Raw genomic sequence first — 25,198 nt, forward strand, 5'->3', positions numbered from 1 at the left:
AAAGCCACAATACAAGAACAAATACAACATTTTCTTTTTAATGACTATTTTTTTTATAAATAGATCGAGAAATACTTGTTATTTTTGGAAGTTTGGCATTCAATTCAGCAATTTTCTTTTTTGAATGCCGCTTTTGGTCACCGCTTTTGAATTTGCGTTTCATTTTCTCCTCAGGAAAAATCAGTGCTAACGTTACTGAGTGAATCAGTGCTAATGTTACTGAGTGAATCAGCGCTAACATTACTGAGTGAATCAGTGAATCAGCGCTAACGTTACTGATGAATCAGTGCTAACGTTACTGAGTGAATCAGTGCTAACGTTACTGATGAATCAGTGAATCAGTGCTAACGTTACTGAGTGAATCAGTGCTAACGTTACTGATGAATCAGTGCTAACGTTACTGAGTGAATCAGCGCTAACGTTACTGAGTGAATCAGCGCTAACGTTACTGAGTGAATCAGTGCCAACGTTACTGAGTGAATGAGTGAATCAGTGCTAACGTTACTGATGAATCAGTGCTAACGTTACTGAGTGAATCAGTGCTAACGTTACTGAGTGAATGAGTGAATCAGTGCTAACGTTATTGATGAATCAGTGCTAACGTTACTGAGTGAATCAGCGCTAACGTTACTGAGTGAATCAGCGCTAATGTTACTGAGTGAATCAGCGCTAAAGTTACTGAGTGAATGAGTGAATCGGTGCTAATGTTACTGATGAATCAGTGCTAACATTACTGAGCGAATCAGTGCTAACGTTACTGAGTGAATGAGTGAATCGGTGCTAATGTTACTGATGAATCAGCGCTAACGTTACTGAGTGAATCAGCGCTAACATTACTGAGTGAATCAGCGCTACCGTTACGGAGTGAATCAGTGCTAACGTTACTGAGTGAATGAGTGAATCGGTGCTAACGTTACTGAGTGAATCAGCGCTAACGTGACCTTCTAACCTATGTCGTCACAACAAAGAAAGCACAATTAAATATATTTTTTCTTTATTTTTATATCAACTCTGGAAACACAGACAAGCATCCCAAGTAATCCCAGTGTGCATCCCATAATTCAAAATTGAAAAAAAAAAAAAAGATTTAGATTAGATTTTTTTCAATCGTTGATTATGTCTTAGATTGCCTGCTTGACATCATGAGACACGTCCTCAGTGGTCTCACTACACGGTGATGAGACACGTCCTCGGCGGTCTCACTGCATGGTGTCAGCCGCCGCAGCGCTCTTCACTCCGGCGGCCATCACGGAGAAGAAGACGTCGGGGAAGAGCGACCGGGTGTAGAGCGCCGCCTTCGGCAGCGACGGAGCGATCAGCACCTCCTTCCTCCTGCTGCTCAACGTCTTCACGATCTCAGCCGCGGCCTCGTCCGGAGACACGCCGAGAGGTTTCCTTACGTAGAGCACTGCGAGGAGCAGAGAGACACCGTGATACCGTTTACATTCATTAAAGCTACCCTCAAACCCAGTCTAACTACTGGTCTAACTACCGGTCTAACTACTGGTCTAACGGTCTAACTACCGGTGAACCTTTATACGTCTGTATTCAATGTGTTGTACGCTAGTGGTGAGATTTAACTGAGTATATTTAAGTAGAGGTTTGACGTACTCTCGCACGTGTATATTTCTATTTAATGCTACTTTATACTTCCACTTTATACTTACTGTTCTACATTTATTTTAACAGCTACTTTAAAGATCAATATTTTATACATAAACATGTGATCAGGTTTTATTTATGTTAAGACAGAAATTAATCAAAACAAATAATCTAATATAAAACTTGTAATGAGTACTTCTATCTATTGTGGTATTACTACTTTTACTGAAGTACAATATCTCAAATCTTTTCTGTCTGTATCTCAATAAAGGTAAGATGCCATTTTATGCCAACTATAAATACATTACTGCAGTTTAAGAACACGCTCCATACACGCATGATATCAACTAGACTATTAGAGGAAAAACAAATCCTCTGAGAGCCTTAAATATACATCAGAAGTGTTGCTCAGGTGAGAATTGATCGTTAAAATCAATCAGAATCATCCTCTGGGGACCACGAACATACAGCAGTTATATATATATATATATATATATATATGTATATATACAGTTGTCGTGACACTGCAGCGGTCAGAATGTACGACGTCTGGCTGAACGTCCTCCTGATCGTACTCACAGGACCAGATGGATCTGGAGGCCCGTGTGTCGGACGAGGACGTGCGGCTGATGAAGGTGTGGTTGATGGTGCTGACGGAGATGCCGAACTCTTCCACCTCAGCTCTCAGGCAGTCAAAGAAGGCCTGGACGGCGTGTTTAGAGGCTGCGTCTGGACAGTAAAAACACAGTATCTTTACACTACACCCGTGTACATGTAGGTAGTACACGAGTAGTTCTGGGTACTTTACCCTGTTGGTGTAGCGTCCCACCACACAGCAGCCATCTTTAGTCATAATGATATTAATAATCATCTTTTAAGGAGGAGGCACCTTCACACGATACAAAGTCAACGGCGAACGATGACTTGTTTTTACCCTCCGGTGTGGGGGCGGGACTTAAATCCGCTAAGTCTCTAGCTTAGTGTAGCGTGTTAGCATGTTTGCTAATTAGCACTAAACAGAAAGTACAGCTGAGGCTGATGGGAGTATCAGGAGTGTTACAAGCGTTGGACACATTAAGCGTTGACCTGATGATGGCGCTAGATGAAAAGTCAGAGGCTCATCCTCTGGGGAACATGAATGCGTGTGTCGAATCTATGGCAGTGACCCAGAACCACTAATGTAACTTCATGATTTGGAACCATTCATGTTTGTGCAAAGTTTAACGGTAATCCTTCTCATATTCGCTGAGAATAAGTACAACAGCAACCCACAGTAAGAAGTACAATTGTATTTCCCTTCATAGAACTCACATGCGGTGCGAAAAGGCACAGCTATCTTCCCCTGGATGCTGTTGACCAGGAGCAGGTGTCCGGTTCTCCTGGAGATCATCGACGGGAGCAAACCTGAAACAGAAATGTCTTCAACACAAGCGGTGTCGTACTTCTACGGGCCGAGGCTCGTCTCCCGTCGTCTTTACCTTTGGCCAGCGTGGCCGGTCCGAAGTAGTTGACGTCCATCAGCAGCCTGTCCATCTCCAGAGACACGCTCTGCGCCGGAGCTTTGACCTTCATGCCGCTGTTGAAGATGAGGATGTCCAGGGAGCCGTAACACTCCAGGATCTCAGAGATCACATCGGGCATGCTGTCCATGTCCCCGAAGTCCAGCAGCACCAGTTTAGAGGGAAACGTCTGAGGAACGGGGATTATAAGTAGTACTTCTACTTGTAATGTAGTATTGTAGTATTGACCCGCTCTCTGTTTTGTGCTTCAGAGCCGGTATTCTTACCAGAGTTGGGTCTGAGGCGTTCGACAAATCATCGGCGAGTTCTTCAAGCTTCTCCCAACTCTTCCCACAGAGGATGAGCCTCGCTCCTCCGCGGTGAAACACTCCTGCACATTCTGCATGGAAACAATACAGTTCACCGTGAAATCAAACGGATGACAAGAGTCTCAGCGGAGCGGTTTATTATTTGATGAAGTTACTACGAGGAACTTTTATTCTGTGCTGGTTCTGTTGGTCCCTGTGGACTAAAGCGGTAGTTCTTTAGAGAACCTCTCATTCTACTGCAGCAGGGTCTGACAGTCTGCTCCTCTCAGTCCTGGTTCTGGTTCTCCCGTGGATCCCTTCCCTCCAGTGGGTCCAGCAATACGTCCTGGGTCTCCAGCAGCGTGGTGTCGGCTCCCAGAGACGAGAAGCTCTGCTCCTGGAGGAGGAGGAGGAGGAGGAGGAGGAGGAGGAGGAGGAGGACGAGGCAGCATCTGCTACTGCCTGGAGCTGAGCTCTCCTCCTTCTTCCGGAGCTCCGACTGCAGGTCCAAGGCTGCAGGTGAAGCCGGATCTGGGTCTGTCCACGGTGGACCGGTCTCTGCTGGAGTCTGAGCTGAAGGAGTTTCTGGTGAACCTGCATGAGTTCAACTGGTTTCACCAGAATCCGACCCGGTGGCTCCGATGACGAGCATTAAGAATAAGTAGAAACAGACCACCTTCTCTGTGATGGTCTCTGTACTGATGGAGGTCTGATAGAGGATCAGGACTACACTGAGACTGGTTCAGGACCAGTTAAAAGTTCCTCACAGTAACTTTAAAGCATTGTTACCTTTTCCAAGCCCGGATAAAGCGTCGGTTACCACCACCACTTTGTTGCGTACTGACGTTTTGGACAGCAGACCCACGATGAAGCTGTAGAGGTAGAAGAATCCAGCCGTGAGCACCACCACACATGGAACCAGGAGGACAGTGGTGGTCCAGACTGAGTCCATCTCCAGCATGATATCCTGGAAAAGGTTTTATTTTCATATTCAATATGCAGAATTGATACAAAGCAAAAGTACAGATATCTCTGTAAGTACTCTCGGGAAATATTAAATTCATATTTTAACATTCCGAGACGCTTATTCACTTTCTGACGGAGATTTAAATGTACGATTTCAACCAGCAAATGGTTAACTTAGCTTAGCATAAGGCCTGAAAACAGGGAGGAATAGCTAGCTCCTGTAAAAGCATCAGTTTCTGTACGAAATAAACAAATAAAGATGCTACATGTTAATTAGTGAGCTGTTGAGCCAGGCTAGCTGTTTCACACTGTTTCCAGTCTTTGTGCTAAGCTACGCTAACTAGCTGACTGTAGCTTCATATTCATCATACTTTACATTGGTGTCAATCTTCTCTAAATCTCAGGAACAAAGTGAATAAGTGAATAAGCGTTAGCTGGTTTGTTTTGTTGTTTGTTTTTAAAGTATGTTTGACGCTTTAAACATACTTTTCAGATGAAACATTATGTTTCTGAGGATGCAGATGAGATGGGATGAGATGTCCGTTTCACATCTAGTGAACATGAGAAAAGCAGCGTTTCGTACCCAAAAGCTCTCCGGCTCCGTAACATTGGAATCCATCTCACCTGCTTCAACCATTTATTAATCTAACTACTTTACAACTCTGAAATACAAACAGATAAGACATCTTGTTCTTACATCGGTCATCCAAACAAATAGTATCTCAAAAACACATCATTATTGAGATTTTGTATATATGGACTTTTGGATTTTTAAATACAATATACAGACGTACATCGTATTCACCACCTTCCTGAATCATAAAACTGTAAATGATATTTGTTTGTATTGTTTAATTTCTTGGATTACTGAACAGCGCCAACCGGGAACAGGACCAGGGACTCGCTCAATTAATCAATTAATCAGGTGGTCGGTCGGTCAAATGACCACAAAGAAATGCAAAGTCACTACAAAGAGATGCAAAAATGTCACAATATGACCACAAAAGATGAAATAAATGGCCAAAAATAGAACACAAAAAGATGCAAAACAAACACAATAAGACACAAGAACAACCACAGCGACGCAGAGAAACCACAAAGAGACACAAAATGACCACAAGAGACATGAAACGACTACAAAAAGACACAAAACAAATACAAAAAGACCAGGAAACACAAAACTACTACATACAGATGCAAAACAAACACAGAGTCATAAAACAACCAAAAAAAGACACAAAACAACTACAAAAAGACACAAAACAACTACAAAAAGACACAACACAACTACAAAAAGACACAAAACAACTACTAAAAGACCAGAAGACACAAAACTACTACATACAGATGCAAAACAAACACAAAGAGTCATAAAACAACCAAACAAAGACACAAAACAACTACAAAAATATACGAAACAACTACAAACGGATGCAAAACAACTACAAAAAGACACAAAACTACAAAAAGACACAAAACAACCACAAAGAGACACAAAACAACTACAAAAAGACACAAAACAACAACAAAGGGACACAAAACAACTAGACTAGAGGACTGTTGATCCCATGTGAGATGTCTTTTACGTCTGTGTCCTCTGGCTCACTGTCTCCTAGTCCGTCCCTGACGTCATAGAGTTGTCTTTCACAGAAAGTGTAATCTGTTAGGAACACTTTCTGTTGTCAGATGATGAAGACAGACACGTACATGTTCTAGATGTGTCCAACAGGGAACGTGAAGATAACCTTTCCCTTTAGCACCGGCTGTTTGTCTAAATATACACATGCCCTAGAAATAGATACTGCAGCTCTCACAAAGACTCAATGCCACAGAGAACCAGCCTCAGTGTTCCTCAACAGTCGAGAGACACATCAACACGACCACACACTGAGCAGCAACAAGAATAAAGAAATACAAACTTCTTTTTATTACACGCAGCAGCTGTTTAGAATAAAAGTTTGTTGATGAAGTTTCTCGGCACGAGTGGCTCAAAGAGAGCCGGTCCGTCTATCTGACCTCGATCCAGCAAGAAATGAATGAGCAGCCGACACTTACTGCTTCTGAGGCCTCTGCAGGAGTTCTGGGTTCTTTATTAATCGCCTCCCGAGGAGCCGCTCAGCCTCAGCAGCTCGTTCACAGAGCTCCTCCGACCTGACGGGGGTTAGACTGCAGCGCTGACGGAGGGTTAGACTGCAGCGCTGCCGGAGCAACACTTTGAGGATTTGAGCTCTTTTAATAGCAGCACAGCTGAGTCAGTGATTTTCCACGTATGTTGTCGACATGTTTATGTTTAGAGTGACGGGGGGGGGGGGGGGGGGGGGGGGGGTTGTATTGGCTTCTGTCAGGTGACATTTCTGATGTACTGTACTGTAATTACAACACATGACGTCATAAAGAGCAAAACAGAATTAAAAGACAACAAAGTGAATGTCGTGCATTTTAAATGATCTCTGTATTGAGCAGCCAGAGGGAGAGCTGTGGAGAGGTCTTCAACATGTTAGAGACTAAAGTCATGTTTACTTATTTAACACGTTTAATACAGCAGAGTAGAGCCAGTGAGCTTCAAAATTAAAAAACAAAAATCATACATAACGAAACATGTGAAATAAGAACATATAAGATAAGACGGTACTACAATAAAATAATAAAAAATACAGACATTATATTGCAGGGTTGATATTAACATGTAGCTTTTTATATTACTCTGGGTAGTGATATCTGCAGAAATATGATAAATTTTATATTTCATGTGTTTTTATGTTTATTCCCGATCAGTAAAGCAACTCAAGCGATCAGATACATGTAGGGGAATAAAAAATATACATATATATATACACACATATATATATATATATATATATATATATACTATACACTACTATTTGTTCAGTTATACAAAGAAAAACTAAAATACTTAAATATTTTGTAAAAAGTAGGCCTGATTTCTATGAAAGAAGTCGTTTGTGTGGCGCTAAAGACCTCAAACATGTCTACTTATGTGGTGAAATGTAACTAAGTACACAGGTACTTTATTTTGGTAAAATGTTTGAGGTTTGTATACACATCACTTATATCACAGACCTCTTTTTACTGATTCCTTTTTTAATTTAACGGTTTAACTAATATGTGTAAATAAAGGTGAAACATTTTCTTAAATTAGAAACCGCCGGTACGTCTGGATGCTTTTATTCTGACGGGTTTGACCGGATGTTGTACATATCTATCGCCTCTGTGGTTTTTGGAGGTTTCAGTGTGTTTTGCTGCACCGACACTCAGCGGACCGGTTGGCTGATCGTCCTCCTCAGACACGCAGACCTGCTGTATCTTCACACACACACACACACACACACACACACACACACACACACAATGTCGGATTTCGAGGAATTTGAGAAACAGCTGAGCGAGAATCGACAGGGTGAGTGTTCACTGTGCCCCCAGTGAGGTCTTCAAGCTAGCTCCATTACGCCATACACATCAGCTTCTTTATGAATGAATAACTCCTCCTGACGGCACAACTTCAGCGCGGAGTATCCCCACAACGTGACTCAGCTAATTCATGTTAGCATCATTATGAATTATTCATATTACAATGTGAACGATGCCGGTAACGTCATCCTCGTCCCACAGCCGCTGGTGAACCTGACGTAGTCTGGGTACCGGTGACAGAACACCGCCGAACTTACCTTCCGGCTGTCTCGTGCGCGAAGGAAGCAGCCCGGAAGCGAAACTCAGTTCAAATATTGCACCTTTTTAATTTGTTCTCCTGTAAAGCTACACGTGAGTCATTATGATGTGTTACCACACATTATTAATATGATTAAAGAAACTATTAAACTAATGTGTGCTTCTTGTGGTTTAGTCACCTGACAACAACAACAAAGCGATAATAACAACAATAATAAAATAATAACAATAATAACAAATAATAATAACAATGAAAATGATAGTAATAATAATAATACAAATGATAATACAAATGATAATAATAAAAAATGATAACAATAATAATAACAAAGATGATAATAGCAATACAAATAATAATAATACTAATAACAATAATAATATAATACTAATAACAATACAAATGATAACAATAATAAAAATGATAACAATAATAGTAAAAATGATAATATAACAGCATCATAACTTTGATTTGTGTACGTCTAAAAACAAAGCAATAATAATAAAAATAATAATAATAATATAAATAATAATAATAATCAACTTTGATTTGTGTTGTACATCTAAAAAAGAAAAAGTTTTACAATCATGAGAAAACACTGATCGTTGTAAAAAAATATATATATATATATATATTTAGAATTGTTTAAGCTAAAATCCCAAACATTCTCCATTGTGAGGCTCCTGCATTTTAAGTTTTTTTGTGATGGAACCAGACTTTTAAAATAAGAACTAATGATCCAAACAATCAATCTATCAAACTAGTGGAAAACAAACAGTTCAACTACCTGATGAAGGAAATGAATAAGGATCTAAAGTCAAATGAAGAAGAAACATAAAACACTAATATGTTTCATCTAAACTTGAGTTCATCAGCGTGGAGCTGCCAGATGGATCCGATCCGAACACAAATGAAAAGTACCTCTATTGATTTGTTCTACGCTCGTGTGGTCGTTGTTTTTAAGAACAATGTGTAGAACTCCAAAGATATTCAGGTTACTATCGCGTTAAAGATGTACTCAGATCCCTCACTTAAGTATTAGTACTTATAATGAAAAATGCCTCCTTCCACAGAGCCTTCAAGGTCCCAAATGTAATATATGTTTTAAACTGTATGAGAACAACATAATAATAATAATTTATTTATATTTATTTATTTATGTTATTTCTCTGTTTTGTTATTTTTGTTGTGGGACGGATTAGAACTTTATCTCATTGTTGACGTCAGGTTTACTCTGTTCACTGGTAGTTTATGTTAATGTGTAATATTCATTCTACTCGCTGTGTTCTTTATATAAGATATTGTTTGTATTGTTTGATAAAATGATTTGTACATTTGTTTTGTTGATGTAGTCTTAATATACTTCAACAGGCCACATAACTGAAAACACGTTTCTAAGTTTATTATAGGTTTTGTATTTAAAGTCAAAGCCAGTATGGCTGTTAAATACATGGACAAAGTACAATGTTGTGGAGTAGAAGTATAAAGTATCATACAATGGAAATACTCAAGTTAAGGACAAGTACCTCTGAGTTGTACTGAAATACTTAAAGATGGTGTTTTTTCCCGAAAAATTGCTTCATTATCAAAATAGTCGCCAATTATGTTTCTGTCTACTTTTGCAGCTCTTGTGTCTTCGTTGTTATTAACACATGTGGAGTATTTAATAACAGACACACATAGTAATCCCTGCTTGTTGCTGCACAGAGAGAGAAAGAGAAAGACACAAGAAGAGGAGTCGCAGTGGATCTCCAGCCCGAGGAGACAAGCATCGCAGCTGGAGCAAAGACCGAGGGAGCCGGAGCCGAGAGAAGAGAAGCCGGAGCCGAGAGAAGAGGAGCCGGAGCCGAGAAAAGAGGAGCCGGAGCCGAGAAAAGAGGAGCCGGGACCGCCGGAGCTCCTCCAGGGACCACAAGAAGCACAGGTCAGTGGGGGGAAAGTGTGCAGGTACTTGTAGTACAACATACAGTCTTTATCTGCTAAACGCTCCACTATGTTCACCAGAGTCTGTCTGATGTCTTCTGCTGAGCAGCCACTCTTTAGAGCTTTTTTTTAGAGAACTGATGGCATTTAAGTGTCACTATTAATACAGCGCTTGAGCTCTTATTTTGTAATTCCTCTGCTTCCAGCCACTCTCCGAGGAGAACAAGGAAGAAAAGGACCTGCAAGTATTGGGATGTGCCTCCTCCTGGCTTTGAACACATCACACCAATGCAATATAAAGCTATGCAAGGTACTCATCATGTTCTCCTGTTGCTCGTTTATAACAGACACAAGACGCTACTTGTGTCTTCAGAACTTCTCTGAGAATAATAATGTTTTTACGTTTCCTTCAGTATCGGAGTGATCCAGTGATAGTTGTCTGCATATGAATGGTGCCTCAATGAATACTTGTATTAGATCATTGTGAACAATGTAGAAAATCAATGCAGCTTCATGTCAATATTTGATTTTTATGTGATTATTTAAGTTTTTTTCATCTCTAATCTTCTGGATTAGCTACAATCAGACTGTCCTGTCTGGTTATTTTATCCATGAACAATGTCTCCAGAAAAATAAAATAAAAAATCATAATAGATACAATAATTTACATTGTATAAATGATGAATTGTTCTCTTGTAGAGAAAATAAACCAGCCATGAGTAAAAGTAAAGATTTAGGTAACAGTTTTGTATTTGAAGTTCCTCACATTCCTCGCGTTCCTCGCGTTCCCGACGTTCCTGGCGTTCCCCACGTTCCCCACGTTCCCGATGTACCCGACGTTCCTGACGTTCCCGGCGTTCCCCACGTTCCTGACGTTCCCAACGTTCCTCACGTTCCCCACGTTTCTGACGTTCCCGACGTTCCTCACGTTCCTGACGTTCCTGAAATTCCTCACATTCCTGACGTTCCCGGTGTTCCCCATGTTCCCGACATTCCCGATGTACCACACGTTCCCAGCGTTCCCCGCATTCCTGATGTTCCCGACGTTCCCCACGTTCCTGACGTTCCTCACCTTCCTGCCGTTCCTCACGTTCCCGACGTTCCCGACATTTCCGGCATTCCTCACGTTCCCGTCGTTCCTCACGTTCCTGATGTTCCTCACGTTCCACACGTTCCACACGTTCCCGGCGTTCCCAACATTCCCGGTGTTCCTCACGTTCCCGACGTTCCTCACGTTCCTGGCGTCCTCGACGTTCCCGCTGTTCCTCACGTTCCCGGCGTTCCCGATGTTCCTGATGTTCCTCACGTTTCACACGTTCCCGACGTTCCTCACGTTCCCGGCGTTCCCGACATTCCCAGTGTTCCTCACGTTCCCGACATTCCCAGTGTTCCTCACGTTCCCGACGTTCCTCACGTTCCTCACGTTCCCGACGTTCCTCATGTTCCTGGCGTCCTCGACGTTCCCGCTGTTCCTCACGTTCCCGACGTTCCTGGCGTCCTCGGCGTTCCCGCTGTTCCCCACGTTCCCGACGTTTCTGGCGTCCTCGACGTTCCCGCTGTTCCTCACGTGCCCGGTGTTCCCAATGTTCCTCACGTTCCCCACGTTCTCGACGTTCCTGACGTTCCCCACGTTCTCGACGTTCCCGACATTTCCGTCGTTCCTCACGTTCCCGCCGTTCCTCACGTTCCCGATGTTCCCGACATTTCCGCCGTTTCTGACGTTCCTCACGTTCCTGATGTTCCTGATGTTCCTCACGTTCCCCACGTTCCCGACGTTCTTTGCGTTCCCGGCGTTCCCGACATTCCCGGTGTTCCTCACGTTCCTGGCGTCCTCGACGTTCCCGCTGTTCCTCACGTTCCCGGCGTTCCTGACGTTCCTGGCATCCTCGACGTTCCCGCTGTTCCTCACGTTCCCGGCGTTCCCGACGTTCCTGGCGTCCTCGACGTTCCCGCTGTTCCTCACGTTCCCGACGTTCCTGGCGTCCTCGGCGTTCCCGCTGTTCCCCACGTTCCCGACGTTTCTGGCGTCCTCGACGTTCCCGCTGTTCCTCACGTGCCCGGTGTTCCCAATGTTCCTCACGTTCCCCGCGTTCTCGACGTTCCTGACGTTCCCCACGTTCTCGACGTTCCCGACATTTCCGTCGTTCCTCACGTTCCCGCCGTTCCTCACGTTCCCGATGTTCCCGACATTTCCGCCGTTTCTGACGTTCCTCACGTTCCTGATGTTCCTGATGTTCCTCACGTTCCCCACGTTCCCGACGTTCTTTGCGTTCCCGGCGTTCCCGACATTCCCGGTGTTCCTCACGTTCCTGGCGTCCTCGACGTTCCCGCTGTTCCTCACGTTCCCGGCGTTCCTGACGTTCCTGGCATCCTCGACGTTCCCGCTGTTCCTCACGTTCCCGGTGTTCCCGACGTTCCTGGCGTCCTCGACGTTCCCGCTGTTCCTCACGTTCCCGACGTTCCTGGCGTCCTCGGCGTTCCCGCTGTTCCCCACGTTCCCGACGTTTCTGGCGTCCTCGACGTTCCCGCTGTTCCTCACGTGCCCGGTGTTCCCAATGTTCCTCACGTTCCCCACGTTCTCGACGTTCCTGACGTTCCCCACGTTCTCGACGTTCCCGACATTTCCGTCGTTCCTCACGTTCCCGCCGTTCCTCACGTTCCCGATGTTCCCGACATTTCCGCCGTTTCTGACGTTCCTCACGTTCCTGATGTTCCTGATGTTCCTGATGTTCCTCACGTTCCCCACGTTCCCGACGTTCTTTGCGTTCCCGGCGTTCCCGACATTCCCGGTGTTTCTCACGTTCCTGGCGTCCTCGACGTTCCCGCTGTTCCTCACGTTCCCGGCGTTCCTGACGTTCCTGGCATCCTCGACGTTCCCGCTGTTCCTCACGTTCCCGGCGTTCCCGACGTTCCTGGCGTCCTCGACGTTCCCGCTGTTCCTCACGTTCCCGGTGTTCCTGACGTTCCCGGTGTTCCTCGCGTTCCTCACGTTCCCGGCATCCCTGACGTTCCCCACATTCCCGATGTTCCTCATGTTCCCCACGTTCCCGGTGTTCCTCACGTTCTCGGCGTTTCTCACGTTCCTCATGTTCCCCACGTTCCTCACGTTCCCGATGTACCCGACGTTCCCGGCGTTCCTGACGTTCCCAGCGTGTCTCACGTTCCCAGCGTTCCTCACATTCCCGGCGTTCCCGATGTTACTCATGTTCCTGACGTTCACGACGTTTCCGACGTTCCTCACGTTCCCGGCGTTCCCCACGTTTCTGACGTTCCTCACATTCCTTCGGGCTGGCCGGCCCTTTGAGCTGGGACCTAAATATTGGTTGGGAAAGATGGGAACAAAAGGCACAATTGGGTTTTTGGAAGTTCCCTTATAAAGCGAAAACTGACATTCCTCATACATTTGTATTGGCCGAGATTAACGTTCCTTACATTCCTCACGTTCCCGACGTTTCCGGCGTTCCTCACGTTCCCGCCGTTTCTCACGTTCCTGAAGTTCCTGATGTTCCCGACGTTCCTGGCGTTCCCCGTGTTCCCGGCGTTCCCGATGTACCCGACGTTCCTGATGTACCCGACGTTCACGGCGTTCCTGACGTTCTTGATGTTCCCCATGTTTCCGCCGTTCCTCACGTTCCGGCCGTTCCCGCCGTTCCCGCCGTTCCCGCCGTTCCTCATGTTTTTCACGTTTTTCACGTTCCCGACGTTCGTCACATTCCTGACGTTCACGGCATTCCCCACGTTCCTGATGTTCTTGACATTCCCCACGTTTCCGCCGTTCCTCACATTCCCGGCGTTCCCTCCGTTTTTCACGTTCCCGACGTTCCTCACATTCCCGACGTTCCCGGCGTTCCTCACGTGCCCGGCTTTCCCAACGTTCCTCACATTCCTGACGTTCCCGACGTTCCTCATTTTCCTCTCTCTCCTCCAGCCGCCGGCCAGATACCAACGATAGCTCTGCTGGCGACGTCCACCACCACCACCACCACCACCGGAGTGGCTGCAGCTCCAACACAAGTGCCCATCGTTGGCAGTCAGATGACGAGACAGGCCAGGCGCCTTTACGTTGGAAATATTCCCTTTGGAGTAACTGAGGTGAAGCCTCTCTCTCGTTGCCCTTCTCTTAGACTTCCTGTTCATTCTGTGGTATTTAAATCAAACACTGATGTGCTCGTGTTGTTTCCAGCCATGCTGTTTGTTGTCTTCCTCCTCAGGAGTCCATGGCCGAGTTCTTCAACGCTCAGATGAGGCTCGCAGGCCTCTCGCAAGCCCCGAGCAACCCTGTGCTCGCTGTGCAGATCAATCAGGACAAAAACTTTGCTTTCTTAGAGGTGCGTGTTGTGACGGAGCGTACGGTACATTCACAAAGTCTTCATTTAAAGCAAGACCTTTTTATGCTTCTCTTTTTGCTGTGAGTCAGATGAGAAGGTTCGTTATCACTCTCACGTCCGTCTGTTAGTGTTACGTATGAAGCTTCAGCCCGTTACCGGTTAGCTTAGCTTAGCATAAACACTGGAACCAGGGGGAAAAAAATCTAGCTACCAGCAGCTCCAAAGATCCCTAGTTAAAGGTGAATCAATATGTAATTCAGGGCATATTTATTGCCTCAACACAGCTCTCAACATGGTGACGGCCGAGCCGGTGGTTCGCAGCTAGCGGTGCTAACGGTGCTAACGGTGCTAACAGCATGAACAGTGCAAAACAATAGCAACAGTGCTCAGAGAGCTAACGGTGTTTACAGAGCTAACGGTGTTTACCTTTTTCAAATCTTGTTTTACTTATTCATACTTTCAGCTAGAAACTTCATTCAAATCTTAAAATATTTCACATATTTTATAGATTATTGGTGTAATTAAACTTCTCAATGACATTTGTACTTATTTAATTTGTCGTTTTGTCATTTTTAACGACAACACTTGTCGTTTTTTTACTTGTCGATTTAAATGTTGTTTTTTTGTTTACATCGTGTTGTGGCTTTTCTTCTTCTCTGTTTTCTATTTAAATAAATTTTTCACAGTTTCTTTAAAGCCTGTTATTATTACATGATTTGACTGTGATATATTTTTTTAATGAAGCAGATGTTTAAATATCAAACGTCTCTAAATCACGTCCCTCTCCAGTTCCGGTCCGTAGACGAGACGACGCAGGCGATGGCCTTCGACGGGATCATATTTCAGGGTCAGTCGCTGAAGATCAGACGACCTCACGACTACCGGCCGTTACCCGGCATCTCAGAGCAGCCCGCCTTCCACGTCCCCGGTGCGTCACCGACTCTACGAAGCGATGACGTTTTCTGTTTCACGTGAACTAAATGTTTTTCTTGTCGTAGGCGTCGTCTCCACGGTCGTTCCCGACTCCCCCCACAAACTGTTCATAGGAGGCCTGCCCAACTACCTGAACGACGACCAGGTATTTAACCGAGGAACGGACTGAACAGGTGCACTCCTGTTTCCTCTTTTATTCTCTCACCTGCTGAGGTTTGTTGTCGCACTTTAAACATCCACAAAATATGTTTTAGGTTTCTCTATGACATAAAGTAACTGTAGAAATGGTAGAAATGATTGTTTATAAGAGCCAGAAACAGAACGTGACCCCGCAGCACAAAAAAGACTAAGAACAACAGTTTAACAACAACACAATATAGAAACATAATACAAAATAGGTTCATTCTTCACAATGACTTCTGCAGATTATTATTATTTTTTATTTATTTTTCTAAAACAAACATGAATCATATATCATGTCATTAATGATATAAAAAGGATTTTTGTGACTAAGTGAACTGCTTATACCTTTCTCATGTTAAGCGTTCTGATTAAAGAAAGGTAAGACAAGTCCAGCATATTCATATAACAGGCTGATGAACATTATTTAACATAACATTATTTATGTGTGTATTTAGACTCCTGGTTCATCTGAGTCATATTGTCAAAGAAAAAGTCCACCTTAAGAAAACAGGATGTTTTATTTTGAGATGGCTGTCATAGTTCAGTAGCTGTACAATCAATTTATTAAATTATGAGTTGAATGGCAGAAAGGTGTATTGACCCCATTATAATTATTAATATTTACTTTGTTATTATTGTTATTTTGTATGTTTTAGGGACGATTAATTGATTTATTGGATAAACAATAGTAATTATTAATTTCAATGCTTTTGCATCTCAGCTTTTGCTTCAAAAATCCAGTTTTATTCGGGTTACACCTGCTGTTAACTGAGACAATAAGTTTAGGTGGTTGTAGAAAGGCATTATGGGTAAAATCAGGCAGGTTCAGGGAAAGTGGGAACACCCAAAAGAAAAATCACACAAACCTCCTGAAGTGCATTGAATGTTGTGAATGAATCATAACCAGAAGTTTAAATATATGGTTGGGCTTTTTCCTTGAGAATATCAAAAAGTTATTTAAATATTCATAAAAGGCTTCACTGAGTCTAAGACTCCATCTTTGCTCTCAGGTGAGAAGAAACAGTTTAATTCTGTCTCATTTAGTCCAACTCGCTCAAGAGCGCATGAAGCCTGATGTATGCCACGGCGTTTAGGGCTGCTGTAGGTAAACAAATAATATATGTATATATAGATATATATATATATATATATATCTATATATAGATATATATATACATATATATATATAATTACAGAGCCGGGGGAGGGGGGTGATATTCAGAGATATTCTCTGAGATTTAACCGGTAAATTTATGAGACAAAAATCACAAATTTACAAGAAAGAAAACCTGTGAATATTCTCTGAGATTATAAAGCCGTGAATGTGCAAAAAAAAAGTGAATTTGCGACTTTAATCTCGGTGAATATCCACGTTTTTTTTTCTTGTTAATTCACTACTTTAATCTTGGAAATTTGGAACGTTTTTTGTGGGAACATTAGCCGTCTCCTCCGCCTCTGTGATCCTCTTTATTCTAGCCGACAGCAGCGCTAAAAGGCCGTCCTAGATGTATATTACTCACAACTTTATTTTTCACTTCTTGCAGTCACTTGCCACTGCGTTGATACTCACAGCTCTTTCATTTTTTGTTCCCCCACTTTGTCCCCAGCTAGGGGCCTGTAAGATCGTTAAGTCTGCGCTCATAATTTGTTCAGTAGTTCTCATCTACTGCTGCCATGCCAACATGTAACACAAGGCAAGTAAGACATTCTGGTGCTCACACGGACTCCCTCCCAGCCGGCAGGCTCTCCTCTGTCTCCCATCATGCTTTTGGAGCGCGTTTAGGACCCGGGATTTAGGGGGTTTAAGGATTAAGAGTTGAGGATGTTGGTGGGGGGGGGGGGGTTAATGTAAAGGTAAGAGAACATGTTGTCCAACTGTTATTAACTGTAATGTGCCTGTATAGCTGGCAAAATACAATACAAGTTAAATCTAATTATTTTATTTTCAGCTTGTCGTAGAAAAACAGAAAAAAGTTCAAATTTTGAACATGAGATTATATATATTTATATATTATATATTAATAATGATGTCAATGTGAAGTTATCCACATCATCAGCTCTTCACAACCCTTCAGAAGACATGAGCTTCTTCTCTTCCTTCTATTCATAGCGATGCACAAATCTGTAAAAACACAAAATGTTCAAACGACCAAAGCCAGTTGTGTTTAGCTGCACACATGTTGTCTCCAGTGATAACTTCATCTTTGTGATTCGATGTTTCACTCTGTAGGTTTGTCTGCGTGTCCGCTGTGGATGTTCCGCCTCACGTCTCCTCTCCTCCACTCTTCTTCGCAGGTGAAGGAGCTCTTGACTTCGTTCGGGCCTCTCAAGGCGTTCAACCTCGTGAAGGACAGTGCCACGTCGCTGTCGAAAGGCTACGCCTTTTGCGAATACGTCGACGTCGGCGCCACCGATCAGGTAACGCTGCGACGAGCTGCTGAGATTGATGGCCGTGCTGTTTGAGATGTTCACTGTGAGCTCCGTGTGTTTCTCCGTCAGGCAGTCGCCGGACTCAACGGGATGCAGCTGGGCGACAAAAAGCTGATCGTCCAAAGGGCGAGCGTGGGAGCTAAGAACGCTAATCCTGTGAGTCCTTTTACCTTCTTACATTCAATTACAGAAGCAACAGGTGTGACTGTGAGCCAGCATGCTGGGAGAGTACTTCCTGGTATTACATCCTGGTATTTCCTCAAACCGTGGAGGACACTGAGTGCAGATGATAGCCTCCACTTTGCAACAAAAAAATGCAAAAACACTGATTCCAAACCTCAAACCGCAGAAACAACTTGAGGAAATCTTTGCATTAATTAGCTGCAAAGATCAAATAAGATCTGACGGTGAATCTGCTACATGCAGAATCTCCGTCAGATCTTATTTGTAGAAACGGAGTCTGAGCTGATGAGTACGACTCTTCCTCCCTCCCCCAGACCTCCATCATTGAGACCCCGGTGACGCTGCAGGTCCCCGGGCTTCAGAGGCTGCAGAACTCCGGCATCCCCACGGAGGTGCTGTGCCTCCTCAACATGGTGATGCCCGAGGAGCTGGTGGACGACGAGGACTACGAGGAGATCCTGGAGGACATCCGCGAGGAGTGCTGCAAGTACGGCAGCGTCCGCTCCATCGAGATCCCCCGACCCGTCGACGGAGTGGAAGTCCCCGGCTGTGGAAAGGTACGAGTTGAGACCTCGATATCTCCACAGGAACACGTATTATTATTGTTATTATTATTATACGCTCTTAAGGTCCATTAGCTTCACAAAGCTAGCACAAACCCTCAAACTCACTTGGTTGTTCTTGGTCTTTGCTTTTAACTGTCAAACTGGAAAAACGCGCTCTGCAAAATGCGCCTTTTCTCAAGGCGGCCGCATGAAGTAGAGTCATTTTCTCATAGACTCCTATACAACCAGAGGAGTCGCCGCCTGATGTCCATTAGTGAGAATGCAGCTTTAACACATGAAGCATTGACTTCTCTTGGCAGAACCGCATTTCCAAGATTTTCTATGGGAAACATTCAGGACTGAGAATGATGTTGTTGTTTTTTTGGCCACACCACAATGTTTAATGAACTTCTCACACATATAAAGAAGCTCCTGAAGGAGTCACAGATCTGAGATCCTCATCTTCATAGTTCAGGACCTGACAGACTGTTTTCTTCTCTCCAGATCTTTGTGGAGTACGTTTCTGCTGCCGACTGTCAGAAAGCCATGCAAGCTCTCACCGGCCGCAAGTTTGCCAACAGAGTGGTGGTCACCAAATACTACGACCCGGACATGTATCACAGACACGACTTTTGAAAGCACAGGCGATGTTCTGGCTTTCTGTTCGTGAGACTCAGTCGGTTTCTTTACTCCTCTGAATGTCGCGAACGTGTCAAGGAAAAGACTTGTTTTGTTACGTCTTCTACTTAACGAACTGGACTGCAGTGTGTGTTTCTTCACTGAATATCTTAACTCCCAGCTTTAGCTTTAACACCCACCCAGTGAACATTCTGACTTTAAAAAGTACTGTAGTATCCATTAGATTTGTAGTAGAATGAATGTGACATGTACCTAAACTAATACTGCCTGATGATGCCAGAGTAGCTGTCCTATCGAGTATGCACTATATGAGAAAAAAATATGTTTAGATTTAACTCCTGAGCACAAACATTTATTTCTCTGTTTCAGATTTGAGAAGCCATCGTAAATGTTTATTGTGGGGCTATGAGAGTGAACAAGTTTTTATTTATTTATTTTTCCAAAGTAATATTTTCTTCTATGTGTCACACATTAATGTTCCTTAACCATAAATATAATGCTATTACCTGCACTGCTTACATACACCAAACGTCCATTGTTTTTGTCAGAACGGCCATTTTGTAAATATGAAATATCAAAGTAATAAGACACAATGGTGGTCGAGCCTATGGCACGATGATGGAAGCCTTTGTATTTGCAGTATTACGGACTGAGAAAAATCTTAAAGAACTTAAGTGTAAAGATGGATTAAACTGTCAGTTCCAATATAAGCTACAAATGTTAGCATGTCTGGCTAAGTAGCGTACTAGCTACAGTAGCTCACTGAGGAGGCCAAGGAGCTAATGCTAGCTAGTTTGTGGGGTTAACTAGCTAGCCTTCTTTGCTGTGGGGAAGCTAATCTTGGTCATGCTATCATGCTAACGTTAGCAGCTCTGCTTTGCTCTTAATTGGCTTAGAGGACATTCAAACAAACACATGTAACGTTACCTGAGATAACATTTACATAATACATTGGTTAGTCCTCATCCTAAAAGCTAACTAATGCTAGTTAGTTTGTGGGGTTACAGATTATGTTAACTAGCTAGTCAGCTGTAAACTAGGAAGTTAATCTTGGTCATGCTATCATGCTAACGTTAGCAGCTCTGCTTTGCTCTTTATTGGCTTAGAGGACATTCAAACAAACACATGTAACGTTACCTGAGATAACATTTACATAATACATCAGTTAGTCCTCATCCTGTTTGAAAAATAATAACAACCAGACCGTGTCATGCTAAAACAACAATAGTCTTGAGTTCACATTTTTCCACATCATTCACATTTCTTGTACTAAATTAGCTTGCTAGCTCTACAATGCAAAGCAACATTTCTTTCCCTGTCTTCCACGTGGACCATCAACTAGTGAGGATGGTGAATTAGCCTTAGCCTCATTCTTTTGGCACATCATCCATTAAGTGTGTATTTGAGAACCCTTTTATGAGATTCTTATTTTGAAAACAAAGCAGCAGACAGCGATAAACGTCAAATATGTTTTTAACCAATTCATGGAATAGGGCTAACGTTAGCTCAGTGAGCTAGCTAGCGAGCAAAATCTGCACAAAAAAAAAAGACGGTCAACCGGCTTTAAATGCAAACTTTTGTTCTCCTCTGTCTTAAATCAAGGACCCATTGTTTAAAAAACTACTTTCAAAGGTTAATCTGCCAACGTTAGCTTAACCGACATAGCAACAGTACAGTAACTGAGGGGGCGGGGCTTATTGAACGGTCAAATGTGTCCCTGTAACCAGCAATGGTCGACAATTTGTTGTCAAAATCAGAATAACAAAATTGAATCCGTCTTCGTGGTCTCATTTAATAAATGACGCATATGCACATGTCAAGAAATGCACCTTTTAAGTTTTGTTGATAAACTGAATTATTATTTTCAAGCTTTATTATTTGTGTGATTTGTCGGAGAAAACATAATAAATCAAAGCATTCATTTATTATGAAATAGTGCAGACACAAATACCCAACAAATCAGAGAAAATATGCATTAGAAGTCACCTGGTTTGCATATACAGCAAACTGTCCTGTTTTAAATGGTATGTTAGTGTAATAAGTGGAACATATCAACTGATAATAAACAGCCGCTGTTTTTATACGATTTTGGATGGACAACAATTTGAAAAACCTTTTTAGTTTGAAGAATCCTAGCCACTGCCATTGCCTTGAATAAATGCTTGCATCCACTGTCAGTCTGTCTGTGTGGAATACATTTATCATGGACATGCATTTGTTCAGTTACGTGACGATACAGATATTAAAAATTTATTTATTTAAAGTTTTCAGCTGTTAGTTTTGTGTTGTTTCTGTCTTTATATATGTGTCATTGTGTTTAGATACATGAGTGTTCATCGCCCTCCAATGGCCACAGTGAGAAACTACAACACTATTTAACCAATGGCTTAAGTTATTATTAGTTTAATCATTTTATACATTTTTATATATATGTATGTATGAACATTATTTTCGTCAATTTAGTAAACACAAATTAGAAGACATTTTTAAAATTGGTGAAACTGTGGCTGAACAGTGAGTATCATACTATATTAAGTCTTTAAGCACATGGGACTGAGGATTTTTATCCTGAAGAAAATGCCCTAAAATGAGCATTAAAAATGTAGTTTTTAAAAAATATATATATTTTCAGTACACATATGTGAGAAGCTCCTATATATATTCCATATGAATACATGTTGCACAGAACTATTTTAAGTCATGAGAAGCCATTCTCCATTTCAATATGTATTTGAGAATTATCTACAAAAAACTAGTTGAATAAAATAAAACTACTTCCTGAAAGTTGGAATCCATTGAAACTAATGGAGAATTTGTCCTCAAGTGAAGGTTTTCACCTGCTGCATGATTTACAGTAGTTCTGTCCAACTTGTATTTATGTGGAATATATATTTAGCAGCCTCTTGCATCTGTGTACTGGAAATATTGAAAAAAAAGACTAAATATAGTACAATAAGAATTGCTGTATCTTAGAAACTACAAGGAGTATCAATTAATTGGTATATATGAACTCATAACAAGTTGAATATTAAAGATGTGCACGTATGCAGTGTAAACAAATAGATTTCATATGATAGACATTTCATAAACACTGTTCGACGTTTGTCCTCATTTTTCCAAAATCCTGTCTTTTATTATTAACAAAAGTATGATTTTTGTTATGTTGTATAAATAAAAGAAGTTGTACTGTTAGATATGTTCCTTAAGTATGTACATATGAAGTTTCAAGACTTTAGACCAATCAGAACCAATGTTGTGTGATGTCTCCTTATCATACTTAAATGTGGTCTTTGGGCACAAATGGGTTAAATTACAATTTCCTGGCGTAGAGATCAAATGTCAAGTTAGACGTAATATAATCCCTTCACTTCCGGTTATTACTTTCAAAATAAATAGTAAATACAACCCGATCTAGAGATGACTGTTTCAAACGTCTCCAAAGAAGACATGAGACATGATCTTAATATTAATTTTGATGGACTTGATGGTGATTGTATTGTCATGTTGTTGTTGTTGTTGTTGCACATGCAGGTAAACGCTGAATAGTTTGATTCACTGAATATATTATTTTAAGCTTTCATCTTCAAAAATCAAATCAAATCAAATCAGCTGATTATCTTTGTCAAACAACACATTTAATTTACAGCTGCATGTATCAACAATATGCAACACCTGAGCTTTACACAGTTTATATCTTTCATTATTAAAAATGTGTTAATTAATAAAAAATAAAATGAATTTGTTAATTAATAATAAATAAAATGTGTTAATTATTCGATTCACTGCTATACTATTTTGTATGTTGTATACACCTCATATTACATTTTATATTCCATACCATATTATACTGTACTATATCGTACTATATTATGTACATATTTATTATATTATGTACCGCATCATATTTATATATAAATACAGACACAACATTCCACTTTTAAATATGATTCTGGTGTATGTTGTCATCGTAGATGGTATATTACTTTTACTTCACTGAAGACAGTATTGCAATATAAGTACTGTTCTTTCTTGTGTATGTGGTACAATATACTTGCCTTGTAATTCTGAGTTTTTGGGCTGTTGTATAGTTTTTATTTCTATTCTTATTTCTTATTTAAAATATGTTAATTATTGTTCTACTATTTCTGTCCTGCATTTCCTCTTTGGATCAAGCTGGATCTTACCTTACTCTATTTTAACATACTGTCGATACAAATGGTTACTTGCTATCCATACTTTATTCATTTTAATAAATAAATAAAATAAAACTGTTGCTGGTTTTATTTTGTAGGTTGCGACCGGATGCTGCTCGGGGGTTACCGCGTCACGTGACGTGTCCATGACGACAGAGAGTCAACAGCTCTCCCTGAGAGTGTTTGACAGATGTTCGTCCATCCGAAGCACCGGAGGAGGGAGAGCGGCGCCGTGTGCAAAACATGTCGGGGGAAAAGGCGACGAGTCCGTGCAACAAATTCCAGGCGAACATATTTAATAAAAGTAAATGTCAAAACTGCTTCAAGTCCCGCGAGCTGCATCTGTTGACCGACCATGGCATGGAGCAGGTAACGTGAAAACTACTCTGTTTACGTTGTACTTTGTACCAGTAACGTAACGGGACGTTACCTGATGATTGTGTATTAATAGACGTGTGTTTACGTCCAGAAGACGCGTTTTATGGTAACTCGTGTTCGACGCACGTTGACGTCATGTGTCTGCTCCTGGTTATTATTATTTACTATTAACTTATTAAGTTAATGCGGCAGTTTGAGAGTTAAACTCAAAGAGGAAAAGTAGTTTCACCCTAAAAATATCAACATTAATTCAAAGTTAAACCGTTTTACTCATTTTTAGGTCCAGAAAACTACTTTGAGTCTCTGATATTTGACGAGTTGTCTTCTGCTTTTTGTTATTTGCGTCATAAAATGACCGTATTTAGCTAGTTTAAAGTTAAACTTATACATTAAATACATTTAAAGAGTACTTTATTCATTAATGTGTTCATTCTTCTTTCCAGTCTGAAAACACTCACATATATAAACGTAAAGACGTTACAGTAGTTTTCTCTCTGCTACTCTAAGTCCTCTTAGGATCTGTTAGTTTAAAGACGTGAACATTTAGAGACTGAACACAAGTTATTTGCAGTTTTTAAACCCAAAATTTACATTTAGATAAATAGATATTAAGAACACAAAACAAAATGAAATAGTCCCAAAACTACTGTCTGTGTTGTACTCTAAATGTTATTGTGACCACATTACATTTTCTTCTGCGTTGTTTCAAAAGATAAACTAAACTTAAATGTGTCATCAAAGTTAAAGCTTTTGTTATGTTTGCTGTAAATTTAGAAATTGGTAAATGATCATTATTATTATTATTGTTATTATTATTATTATTATTATCATTATTATTATTATATTATTATTATTATCATTATTATTGTTATTATTATTCCATATTTAATCCAAACACACCTGATAAATGGTCATTATCATTATTATTGTTATTGATATTATTATTATCATCATTATAATTACTATTGTTATTATTGTTATTCATATTCATATTATTGTTATTATCATTACCATTATTATTATATTATTATTGTTATTATCATTATTATTATTATATTATTATTATTCCATATTGAATTTAAACACACATGATATGAATCAGAGAAAAATAATCACTTTTGAGTCATAAAATGTTTGTTTTTTACTACATTTATGACAAACAGTTAATTAAACATTCTCAGTTATTGATGAAACACGTCAGCAGAAGAGATGTGTATTTACTTTGCACTTGGTTCTACTTGGTTCTACTTGAAGCCCTCCGTCCTGTGGAGGTGGTGTCAGAAGACGTCGTTCCTCACGTTGTTAGAAGGAGTCGTGTCTCTCGGTCCACCTCATGGTTTCACACCTCCCTGTAATTTCTGCTCCTGTTGCTCCACCTGAACCCTGAACATGTGACTCCAGTC

The 25,198-nt window shown here is 41.4% G+C and overlaps 3 protein-coding genes across 6 annotated transcripts; 1 reads left to right on the plus strand and 2 right to left on the minus strand.

The window, feature by feature from the left end:
• Positions 1-995: 995 nt before the first annotated feature.
• On the minus strand, positions 996-6,576 carry LOC137884117 (dehydrogenase/reductase SDR family member 7C-B-like). Its single transcript, XM_068725813.1, has 7 exons — positions 6,431-6,576; positions 4,199-4,376; positions 3,389-3,501; positions 3,081-3,291; positions 2,914-3,006; positions 2,182-2,331; positions 996-1,408 (listed from the first exon to the last, which is right to left on the minus strand). The coding sequence occupies exons 2-7, from the start codon at positions 4,368-4,370 to the stop codon at positions 1,200-1,202; spliced, it is 948 nt and encodes a 315-aa protein (XP_068581914.1). The 5' UTR covers positions 4,371-4,376; positions 6,431-6,576; the 3' UTR covers positions 996-1,199.
• A 1,071-nt stretch (positions 6,577-7,647) lies between these two features.
• Positions 7,648-21,490, plus strand: LOC137884107 (splicing factor U2AF 65 kDa subunit-like). Of its 4 annotated transcripts, none has more exons than XM_068725799.1 (11): positions 7,648-7,793; positions 9,768-9,984; positions 10,190-10,293; positions 13,912-14,075; positions 14,167-14,311; positions 15,101-15,239; positions 15,310-15,389; positions 17,723-17,845; positions 17,931-18,013; positions 18,355-18,597; positions 19,090-21,490. In XM_068725799.1, the coding sequence occupies exons 1-11, from the start codon at positions 7,745-7,747 to the stop codon at positions 19,219-19,221; spliced, it is 1,479 nt and encodes a 492-aa protein (XP_068581900.1). In that variant the 5' UTR covers positions 7,648-7,744; the 3' UTR covers positions 19,222-21,490. The 4 variants fall into 4 exon arrangements, with proteins under 4 accessions (XP_068581900.1, XP_068581902.1, XP_068581901.1 ...); XM_068725801.1 differs by having other exon boundaries at positions 15,101-15,158; XM_068725800.1 differs by having other exon boundaries at positions 14,195-14,311; positions 17,927-18,013.
• On the minus strand, positions 10,717-13,892 carry LOC137884104 (trichohyalin-like). The gene is made up of 4 exons (XM_068725795.1): positions 13,614-13,892; positions 13,425-13,545; positions 11,451-12,453; positions 10,717-11,275 (listed from the first exon to the last, which is right to left on the minus strand). Exons 1-4 carry the CDS (start codon positions 13,890-13,892, stop codon positions 10,717-10,719), a joined length of 1,962 nt encoding a protein of 653 aa, XP_068581896.1.
• Positions 21,491-25,198: the final 3,708 nt, after the last annotated feature.

The sequence above is a fragment of the Cebidichthys violaceus genome, unplaced genomic scaffold, assembly GCF_023349555.1.
Source record: "Cebidichthys violaceus isolate CVI_PGR_0920_01 unplaced genomic scaffold, fCebVio1.0.p SCAF_36, whole genome shotgun sequence".
Lineage (NCBI taxonomy): Eukaryota > Metazoa > Chordata > Actinopteri > Perciformes > Stichaeidae > Cebidichthys > Cebidichthys violaceus.